Below are 12127 nucleotides of genomic sequence, written 5' to 3'. Positions count from 1 at the left end.
CATGGAGTTATGCTATAATGATTTGGTGTTATACATTCTGCATCCTACTTTTGAAGCTAGAGAGGTGATCATGATCCACTACCACTGTAACCAGAAAACCCATAACACCACAAAATCAGGATCATAATAGCAACATTAAATTTTTTGTGACCATTTTATTTAGTCTAGTTAAGTTCTCTTAAAATAGAACTGGTTTAAAATGAAACAATGACTGTCTGTCTTTACATTTATCTTCACATTTACAGAAAAAGGCAAATAACATACAGTGCAATGCAAAGTATACATTTTTTATCAGCATGTGCATTCCCTTGTTTGAACCCATTGCATTTTATGATGCTAACACAATGCTCAACCACAGAGAAAGGTCTAAGAATGTTCCTTGAAAGTTCCCAAAGTTCCAAATAACGTTATGATTGTTTTTGCTTGTAATGATAAAAAAACATTACATTATATTATTTACAAACTGTTGTAAAACATTATTTCTTAATGTTCTGTTAAAATATTGCATATAAACATTCATAAAATATACTAAACATGTGTTTTAAACATTGTGAGTACATTTAAACATGACATTGTCTGAAAATAAAATGTAACATTCCTCTAACATTCGCACAATCAAGAAACATTCCTAAACAATTTAAAAACTGGACACTTTTATGTTGGCTTAACATTATTGGGACCTTTGGGAACGTTGTTAAAACTTAGAACTAGAACTTAGAACTAGAGGAGATATACTCTTTAGCCTTTACTTACAGTAAATACAGTAAATGTACTTACCAACTTACAGTTCTGAATGCACATCAAAATGAATTGTCATAAGAAATAATACAGTAGCTTCAAAAAAATACCATACTTCTGGTATAAAATAATCAGTCTTGTCATAAAATAATCCTGTGAGTCCTGTAAGCAAAAGAAAGATGGTCATAATTATTTTGAACCACAGTTTTTTACAGTACTGTTTGTTACAGCTGATAGTTAATTAGGGAGACCTAACTAACCCATATATGCAGCACATACTGTATCTTATTGAGAAGTGTCTCACCTAATACAAGTTGTTTCACTCAAACTCTGTGAGGTGGTGAAGAAAGGATGGATATTCTGTTGTCCTCTTCATCCTCACTCCAGTTCTTGCAGTGTATTTTGTTACATCCTCCTTAATTTATCCTCCCAAAGAATTTTAGACAGCAGAATAAATGCAGGGAAAAAAGGACATATTTAACACATTTAATACATGATGCTAAACACTCATATTTTTCAGTAAATACTGTTTTGGAATGATAACCAGAGTAGATGTACTCTACTCGAATCACTACACATGGCCACAGGTCTGTGTGTTATGACAGTGGGACGTGGTTTTCTGATCGAGGCTGAATATTTACTGTACAGCTACCTTGTCCTCAAAAGCAATTTAATACAAAACAAAAAACTTTATTTTATGCAAATAAGGTTTCAGCATTTATGTTTAAACATATTCACATTTAAAATATAATGTTTTTCCGATTGGCCACCACACACACATAACATACGCTAAAATGCTTAACGTAGTTTAACGAATTTGAAAGATAAAATGTAGTTATACACCTTATTAATAACGCATAATTTATGTAACAGGTAAAGCCAAGCGGATGAGAATATAAACACAACGTGGTAACTTACACATTTAGAGTTTTCCTCCCAGCTTCATGTAATTTAGGGTACTTTGTTAAATATGCTTTTATACTAATAAATTATTCTCTCAGGTAACGTTAAATCTGATCTTTTCATATCATTGACGTATACATTAGGCTACGTTAAGCATTTCTTCATAATAGTTTTATAAAAGGAAAACACTAGCGTATAATTTAACGCATCGCGTGTGCTCGTAGGCTTGCATACACATAGTATGATTTATTAATTTGGTTTATACTGACTTTGCAAACTAATACTACCGTTATACGTTAAGCAACGCGTCCGGTTAACGGTTTTAAAATGTCCCGTTCGTGTACACAACAACCGCGGGTCTGATAATAAATAAATTATATAGATTATTTTACCTTGCTGGTCTTTTTTCAGTCTCTCCTCTCGTGTATCTTCAACTGAAAAGCGCCGCTGTCCCAGGGTCCAGGGAAAGGCTTGTTTGAAAACTCTTCAGTTTATGTGCACACCTGAAATCGGTCCTCTGAACACCTGTGCTGCTACATGGTTCCTTAGCTAAAATAAGTCAACGCCTGTGTGTATACAATTGTCAAAAATGATGATTTTGAGAAAAATAAAATAAGGATTTGTGTGAATAAGGAAAATACCGCCAAAAGACTGTTAGAAAATATACAGTAGCATACAGCAATTTTCAAAAATAAAGTAGATTACTGTATATGATGTATGATGTCACCGAAAATTCCCAAAATGCAACGCGAATTACAGTTATGTACTGTATAAATAGTTTACAGTATTATACTGGGTGATATACAGTAAATAACTGTAAAAATTACAGAAATGTCTAACAGTGTAACAAAGACTTCATCACCTGACTTTTTGGACCCAATCCTTTTTTTCCAAAAGTTTGGAGTAAAACTTATTTGATAAACCCTGAGAGATTTTATTACCATTACAGTATGTGTGGCACAGGTTTATCAGCTCATTTGACTCAGTGGAGAAATATTTCACAATAACACTGTTAGTGTATCCTTAATGGGAAACACAAACCTGTGTTAAAAAGCAGGTGCATTGTAAGTTTTCTAAGATGCAATCTATATGTGACCCTTTTGCGTGTTGCGAGTTTAATCTTTGACATGGCCTTACTCACTCAATATTAAATATAGCAAGGCTATATTTTACAGGATTTTCTTTTATGTGGGATTATACTATGGGCTAATTAATGCTTTATTCTGATTGGTTGAGAAATGTTCCACAGGTATGCATTATTTTTCAATAAACACACACCTGACCTGTCAAAAGTCTTAAAATAACCACCAAAGCAATGTTTGTGGTAACTGTGGTGCTGTATAGCAGAATAATTGACTCCGATCTTTTGAATTATATGAAATAAGTGTGCATTAATGTAGAATAATTCAATGACCGGTCGTCAATTATTCCTTACTGATTTCATGTTGAAAACAGTACATGATCAAAAATTACTTAAGCACAGGGTTTTCACAGACTGGGTCACATATCTAAATATGTAGGTGTTGTTGATAAGGCTGTCAAAAAATTAATCGTGATTAATTGCATACAAAATAAAAGTTTGTGTTTGGATAATATATTTGCATGTGTATTATGTGTAATAAATAAAATATTATTAAATAATATATAAATATATATATATATATATATATATATATATATATATATATATATATATATATATATATATATATATATACACATACATATAAAAATAATTGTTAATAATTTTCCAGCGATTTTAAGTTTAAGCTTTTAACTTTTTTATTGTATTCTCTTTTAATTCCTTATTAGGGTCCACCTGGTCCAAAAGGCGAAAAGGTAAGAACTTTTTATAACACTTGCTATGTGTAAAAGTGCAGTATGTGTACAGTATACTACAATATACTTGATACAAAACTAAAAGTAGCTTCTGCAATAAGCACATTTGTTTATTCATTTACAGTACCTTTGTATTACATTTTTTTTTCTTAAAACTTCACAAATATCATTTAATATTAGTTGTCATGGTTTCAAAGGTGATGAGTATCTGGGCAGAGGATACACTCTAAAAAATGCTTTATTATTTTCAACACCGTTAAATTAACCCAGAAAATGTTTATATTTGACCCAGCAATGGGTTTAAACAACCCAGCATATCTTAAATTACAACCCAATGGGTTGGGTCCATCCCTATTTTGACCCAAAGTGTTAAAAATAACCTAGCATTTCTTAGAGTGTAGCTGAATAAGCAAACATAAATTTAAAAGAAAAATATAACAAAATACAATAAAAAAGGTCCCATGTCATTTTCTAGAAGGTCCCAAAAAGGTTTGATGTCATTCTCAATGGAATTAAATATCACACATACTGACTATTTCTCTATTCCCAGCTGTAAGCATTCTGATGTAATACCAAATTATTCTTCACTTTGTTCCTAATTAGATTTAATTCCATAAGGAATTGATTTGAATGGAACTCTGAAGTCATTTATTGCATATGTAGTGGCCGTGACCTCAAGGCTTATTTTCGAATATCAAAAACCCCACAGCGTTCACAAATCCACAGTGCACTACATTAATGCCTTTCCACCCGGCCCTAGGCTGAAGTGCTTTAACGCTTCACGGAGTATCCTTCTGAAAAACAGATGCCAACCAAAAATTACCACATTGCGTCTTTATTAGTCCATACGGGTGGCGACCAATCAGTACCAATCTAGTGCAGAAAGATTAAAGCCATGCAAGTGTCTGAGGTTCCTCGCATACGACGGCTGGATGGCGGCGTCGCTTTGCATTGTAGATAGAGCATGACGAGAAAACCACAAGCTGTCTGAAAGTCGTCTCACTTGTTTTTCCCATTATCCGAAGCCATCTTGTTAGTATTTGTTCATGGAGCAGGGGTCTTCGACTACTCTTCTTCACGGGCCAGATTTTAAAATTATAAATATTATGCGGGCCAAACTTTTACCTATTTTTTATATATATATATATATATAAATTTTATATTTATTATATATGTATTTATTATATTTATTTATATTTATTATTATTATTATTATTTTATTATATATGTTATAACTTATGTTGTTTTTGTTACTTTTTGTTAATGGATATATATTAAAAACATGCATTTTCAACTAAGATGCACACTTCTGTATCCAGTATTTTACCTTTTAATTACTGAAAACTCATATTTTCTTTTTAAATATTTTAATAACAATTGCAGTTTAACATTGCAATAGCCTAATGTTATGCATAGCTCTTAAATTTCTTTTGTTTATAACTGTTTAACTTTCATAAATTGTTGCAAGTATTCACATTATATAGCTAGTCTTCTTCTAATGACTAATACTGCACTTCCAGTTTTCTTTTTTATATGTTAAAGAATATATATAGGCTAAACTGCCTTTCCATTGTGTACCACATTCGGATGAGACTGTCGGAGTTCGCCCCCTAGTGGCAATCGTAATGAAATTTCAGTTTAATTGTAAATCCCTGACAACATGAGAGAGAAGTTCAATATATTTATAGTTAATAATAATAGTTAATAATTTACTCATCAGTAAGCGTTTGGGTTAGGATATAAGTGTTACTGATAGAGTTTAACAAAAAAATATTAATAATTTACACCTTGCACACAGTTTTTGATTGGGACGCACTGAAAAACATCACTTCCGGTCAGTGTGTCACATGCGTTGTAGTCACACAGGTTTATTTTTATTTACATCCAAAGCTCAAATTGGATTCGTTAATTGATGCACCTGCAGATGGTTGGCCCCTTTTCGACTCTATTTCCGGTTTATCAGCGGTATCCGCGCTGATTTTAAATCAGACAAAGATGTCCGGTGGTCCAGGTAAAAATGATTGGAGGGCCGCATTTTGCCCGCGGGCCACCTGTTGACTAGCCCTGACATAGATTATACATTTTTGTAAGATTATACACAGCAGAAACACATAAAATAAAGGGCCTATCCAAATGTACAAAATGTTGGTCCGTGCAACACATTGCACTATGGGTATAAGTAACAGCTGGGCCCATTGGTAAAATATTGATATTCATCAGTTGCTTCAATTAAGCAATGTAGAAGATCAACCAAAAGTATTGTGTTTAAAATAGTCACATTTGACTTTTTAAGGACCGAACGAATACTTGTTTGATAATGCATGGAGTCCAGGCAATTATACAATTGTCTGGAAATCCAGGCTTGCATTTAAGTTAAGCAAGAAGCGGAAAACGGACAGCATTTCCAAATTGGATCCACCCGTTTAGAGGTTCATGGCTCTCCGCACCCCAGTCGCTACCATTTAGTGTTTGCCGTAACGGTGACCGCAAATCCACAAATCGCATGTAAACTGCTCTCTGAAGGGATTCCAGCCCAACAGCCATGCACCTCATTTGTCTCAGACTCCTAAGCCAAAATATGAAGAAAGGAGTCATCAAACTAAACATTGCTTTCATGCAGTTGCTCTGGAGTCACATGCCTACTTGGTCATGGTATAAGAACGACTGGGTGGGCTTTTTTATGGTAAATAAAAAAATTAATGTTTCTGAAGCCAAGTATCTTTGAATTTGTGATTTCGTGTCCAAACGGTAAGCGGTACAGTTGTACAAGTGTACCATGGTGATCCTTGAAAAATAGATGCTTTTGTATGGGTCTTGGAAAACGGTTTAAATGTCTCTGCTTTGCTTTTGGAGAGAGAGACTTTACCTAGTACCTACTGTGGTTCCTTTCTAACTCGATTTCCATTTATACGGATGACAACTATATAAGCATGACGGCTTGAGATTGCATAATGTAACTGAAACAAATGCAAGGGACCAAATTTAACAAAAAACTCAATATGGTTGTTTTTGCTTTCCTTAACCAAAACTATACACATACTGTACATACACGCCCCACTCACTCCTTTTGTAAACTCTGTCCGTATCAGTTTGTTATCGTAAGTCATTTACTCTCAACCGCAGTGCATTTTTGAGGCCGTGGGTATGAACTTTCATCATCAATGTGTTTTAAATCACAATGGTGCTGTACTGTGCTTTTACACTCAGTCTATCTAAATATCATGTTACACAAATTTTATTCTCTCACTTTATTTTTTATAGGGCGATCAAGGCGATCAGGGACCACGGGTATGTGGATTTTTTTCATGCATGTTCGGTTCCGATGACTGAAAGAATGTGTGTTATGTCTCCCATATGAACTTGTGGGCAGCATGTTTGAGATGCATGGGGTTTTGTGGACAGTGCTGAGTCGGGCTTGCCAAGCTCAACAGAACCTCAACAGAGTGTGTGAATAAGTCTTGGAAAGGCCAAACCATAAACACCTTGAAGGAACTGTTTCGAAAGTTCAATACCTCGCCTGCAATCCATCAGAGACCTTCTGGCTTTAACTTAAGAGGGTCATATCAGTTATGGAAGAAGTCCAAACAAACAAAACTGAGTCTTTTGCAATTTCATATACTGTAACTGAAGTTTTTTTTTTACCAGAGTCAGGTCCCAACATTCGGTGACTTCACGATGACATACGAGCACTTTAGACTAAATGCTCATTCAAAAAAATCCTAATTATTTCCAGCTCGGTTGCTTGACAGCTTGATAAATTCACACTTCTTAAAGGATGATTATGAAAAGCGCGCTTTGCTACAGTTGGCAGATTATGAAATAAATCACTTGCATATCTCATTCCAGTATGCTTGCATGTGTGCCGAGTTTAAATTATCACTTTCCAGTTGGGCAAAATACAACTACGCTCTAACACAAAACAACTATCCAGATTATTTCTCTATAAAGTTTGTTTCATTATGTGCTTTTTCCTTTTCTGATCTTTCTCTGTAATTTGGTGAATTTTCTCTGTATCCATCATCATCTTGGGTAGACTTTAACCGGGTCACAGCTCAAATGGGAGCAGGTTAACTTTTTGAATACAACCATAATGATGTTTACTGTAAGGCTTAATATTTTAGTGACATATATTTAGATTTGATGTGACTGAAAAAAAATTTGTGATCAGTCATTTTTGCATGTTTCTAGTTTAGATTGATACTTAAGGGCAGAGGTCTTCAACCTTTTTCAGGTAAAGCACCCCTTGGTTAAAAAGGAAAAGCAAGGACCCCCAGTATATGTATCAAATTAAGACTGAATATACATACTTTGGTATGATTGTTTACATAGCAAAGATAATCAAATTATATTTTATATATTTATATTGTGTTATAGTCACAAAAAATGTGATTAATTTATTTGTGTCCATGCACGAAATTTAGCTTTTTTTGTGCCTTGAGCACAAATGTCTTTTTTGTGTCACTCGCACAAATTTCTATAAACAGTTTCTTGTGTCCGTTGCACAACTTTCTTTTTCGTGTCATTTTATGTATGGTTTTCTCTTCTTTTCCTATTTTTAAATTATTGTCGCTTAGGGTTTTGGGTAAGGATGTACTTTTATGTATTGGTTTCTACATGTGTTTTTTCCACGTTTAAAACGATTCTGGCCTGGAGTTGGGGTTAGAGTTGGGGTTTGATTAGGATGTCTAAAAATGTAACAGAAAGTGATATAACCCCAAGCGACAACGGTAGGAAAATAGGAAAAAAACTATGAGAAAACAATAGATAAAATGAAACAAAAAAGAAAGTTGTGCCACGGACAAGAAAAACTATTTATAGAAATTTGTGCGAGTGACTCGAAAAAGACATTTGTGCTCAAGGCACGAAAATAGCTGAATTTCGTGCCATGGACATTAAAAAAATTATCAAATTGTTTGTGACTATAACACAACTTTCCGTGAGATCAGTCTGCACAGTCACATACTGTTAACATTGTAAATGTGCTGAATAGCTTTCAATGTTTGTTTTTGTCAAGTTTAATTTTTTTATGAGTCTATTAATTCCTTTAGTTTGATGCCTAATTTCATTTTCCCCCAAAATATTTTTAATTTAAACAATATTTGTTGGATGATACCACCACAGACTCCCAAGGGGCCCTGCATCCTCCTGTTGAACCCTAGGTGTAATTATGGCCTAACTGAATTATCCACTTTGATAGCATATTTATTTGCACATCAAAGTATATGTTCATGATCAACTAGAGAAATAGATGTATATGAAATCCAGGCTAAAGTCTCAGAATTTAAATATGAGATTGGGAGCATCAAAGTTTGATTTCAGTCATTGATTTCACATTGATGTGATGTCAATCTTTGACATGACCTTACTCAGTTAAAGGGACACTCCACTTATTTTGGAAATATGCTCATTTTCCAGCTCCCCTAGAGTTAAATATTTGATCTTTACCATTTTGGAATCCATTCAGTTGAGTCTGGCGCTACCACTTTTAGCATAGTTTAGCATAATCCATTGAATCTGATTAGACCATTAGCATTGCGCTAAATTTCCTAAATAAACTTGACTCTTCTGTAGTTACATCACAATGATATTACGCACTAAAAATAGTCCTCTGCTATTGAAAGTTACCAAGGGGACTATTTTTGGGAAGTGCGTAATATCATTGAGCCTCCTGCAGCCATGTAGCAAAGTCCTTGATTATTACGCCAGAATGAGATGTTACTACAGAAGTCTCAAGTTTTAAATAGAAAAATGTAAAAATCTAAACATTTTGGTTATTTTTTAGCACGATGCTAAAGGTCTAATCAGATTCAATGGATTGTGCTAAGCTATGCTAAAAGTGGTACCGCCAGACCCGGAGATCAGCTGAATGGATTCCAAAAAGGATACAATTAAATGTTTAGCTGGAAAATGAACATATTTTCAAAAAAGTGGACTGTCCCTTTAATATTAAAGATATCAAAGTTATAGAATGTTCTTTACATTATGTAGGATGATTTATGTAGAAAACGGTTAATAAAAGTTTAATAACAGTTAATAAGATGAGAGAGTCACAAGTAAGATCTCTCTTGATGCATTCTATAAAATGCTTGGTTGTTTCTGCCCATGGTTGAGTAAAAATGAGTAAAATAATACAGACAGTTGGTTTAAATTGACCTAGAAAATGTCTATTTTTGACCCAACTATTTGTTGAAACAACTCACAGTGTAAGAAAAATAATCCAGCCAATAGGAAATAAAGTACGTATTGCTAAGGTGCCCCAAGAATGTCCAATTTTAATTGAAATATTTTCAGTCGGCAGTTATACACTGACTATAACGCTAACATCTTCCTATTGAATTGCATGGATTCAAGTTAAATTGCAGTGTGGTAAAAGCCATTAAACGGCAAGGGTTATTTCACCCCATTGCACATATGTCAGGGTAATAACTGTCAAAAGCCACATTTACCATGCTAAAGGGGGTCACAGGGTCAAAGAGTGGATAAATAGTAAATAAAACATTCACAGCCGTGACAAATACACATGTTGCCACCAGCGCTGTGTGTCATCATTATGTTGAATTAGTGCTGTAGTTGGTCTATTGAAGGTGCTGTGTGGTCTTCATTTTCTCACGCTCTTTATGCATTTTTAAAGATCTTAATAGATTGTCACAGGTGTGCAGGGTTTTTTTGCCTGTCACTTGATTTATTTATGCACTGCAAAGGTTAACAGGAAGTATTGTCAATGATTTTGTAGTGAAAATGTTTCAATGCTTTGAACACTAAATATTCAAACAAATTTGAGTCGTGGGTGCATTTTGTATGTTATCACATTAGAATATTCATGAGTGGAAAGTCTTTTGGCTTGGAGCGGCGTGTTCGCTGGTACACTTTCGTTTGTTGTCATTTTGGACTCAAAGCCCATTAAGTTTGTATGATTACTTTCATTTAGCTTCAGGCACAGAATTACATGAAAACCCTCAGCATTACAAAACATCTGATGCAGCCAAACAGAACAATTTGCAAACCGCTGCTGTTCTCACCCATGTCCTTGTGACTACAAAGTATTTACAAACCCAAATGCAGTGAATGTGTCTGGCAAACAATCTGCATGCCTGATTTTCTTGTTTTGATGAAATGATTTATCAAGCATTATTTGTGTCAGACATTTCTTTGTCTTTCCAACAGTTGAAGCGTATAACACGTGTTTACAACTGAACCGACTATTGCAAAATGGTAGCCAGGATAGTGGCTGGATTATTTTAACCACAGGAATTTTGTTAAAGGTAGAAGAGATCAGTACTAAATCTTACTGTCTCCGTACAAATTGATCAGACTTATGGTTAAACAAACAGGGATGAAATAGAGGAGGCATCCTGGCAGGGGCACTTTGTAACTCAGGAAGTTTATACTATATGGAGAACTGCGTTCAGCAACTACCCAGATATCATTATGGGTGTCTGTTTTATTTTCACTTCTGTGTTCATGATTAATATGCTGCACTATATCATTTAAAAGTCACATTACTCAAAGTTATCACTACTTTGTTTTGTGAGTGTATTTTACTTGCTTGAGTACCAAAACAGAAGCTTTTTCCTTTCGCTTTCATATTTTAAATGAGGCATACAATTCCAATTACTTCCCGTATTATGCAGGATGGAATATCCTATAAACATAGTATTTCCTGTGCATGTTTTTGTAATACTAATGTAAAATTTTTTCATTGAGTATGTACCAATAATCATTATCATTGGGGGGATATATACTGTACATTTTTACCAAACATTCAGCAATTAAGGTGTATGTTTTTAGCATTTTGAGTCAAATAGCAAATCCTTTACTATAAATAATATTGTATGGATTTAAAGGGGACATTTCACAATACTTTTTGTGCCATTTTGGGTTGTGTCCTTTTAAATGCAAATGAGCTGATCTCTGCACTTAAAGGCAGTGCCGTGGTTGGATAGTGGAGATTAAGGGGCAGTATTATCCCCTTCTGACATCACAAAGGGAGTCAAATTTCAATGACCTATTTATTACATGCTTGTAAAGAATGGTTTACCAAAACTAAATTACTGGGTTCTTCTTATACACATTTTCTAGATTGATAGAAGCACTGGGGACCCAATTATAGCACTTAAACATGGAAAAAGTCAGATTTTCAGTCCCCTTTAAGGATATTGGCACAATTTAAGGATAAGAGCACAAATCCAGAGAGTAAAAATAGCTATATAGTATTTGTGTTTGGATAAGTACATTGCTGAAATGAAATTCAGTAACACCTTACAGTAAAATTGTATTTGTTCACATTAGTAAATGCATTTGCTGACATGAACTTAATTTAAATTAGGTTAGCTACAAAATGCTGGGTTGTTTTTAACCCAGCTTTGGGACAAAAAAGGACGAACCCAGCCATTGGGTTAAATTAACCCCGAAAATGTTTATGTTTGACCCAACAATGGGTTAAAACAACCCGGGATTTTGGGTTGAAACTAACCAGCATAAGTTAAACTACAACCCAATGGGTTGCGTTCATCCCTTTGTTTGGGATAAAGATAGCCCAGCATTTTTTAACTACACTCTAAAATCAAACGGTGCTATATAGCACCAAAAGTGGTTCTTTGATCTTAATCATACAAGAACCGTTTTTAGTGCCATATAGCACCGGTGA

The 12127-nt window shown here is 34.3% G+C and overlaps 1 protein-coding gene across 1 annotated transcript in view; it reads left to right on the top strand.

Annotated features, from left to right (window-relative positions):
- Nucleotides 1-12127, top strand: part of LOC135778574 (uncharacterized) — a 207558-nt gene that overhangs the window by 122019 nt on the left and 73412 nt on the right. Inside the window, exons 5-6 of the mRNA XM_073812961.1 lie at nt 3454-3480; nt 6742-6768. Coding sequence (XP_073669062.1) covers nt 3454-3480; nt 6742-6768 — 54 coding nt within the window. The remainder of the gene's footprint in view (nt 1-3453; nt 3481-6741; nt 6769-12127) is intronic.

The sequence above is a fragment of the Paramisgurnus dabryanus genome, chromosome 2 (assembly GCF_030506205.2).
Source record: "Paramisgurnus dabryanus chromosome 2, PD_genome_1.1, whole genome shotgun sequence".
In the NCBI taxonomy this organism is placed as follows: domain Eukaryota; kingdom Metazoa; phylum Chordata; class Actinopteri; order Cypriniformes; family Cobitidae; genus Paramisgurnus; species Paramisgurnus dabryanus.
Note: the sequence above shows the minus strand (reverse complement) of the source record. Positions and strands in the feature narration are given on the sequence as shown.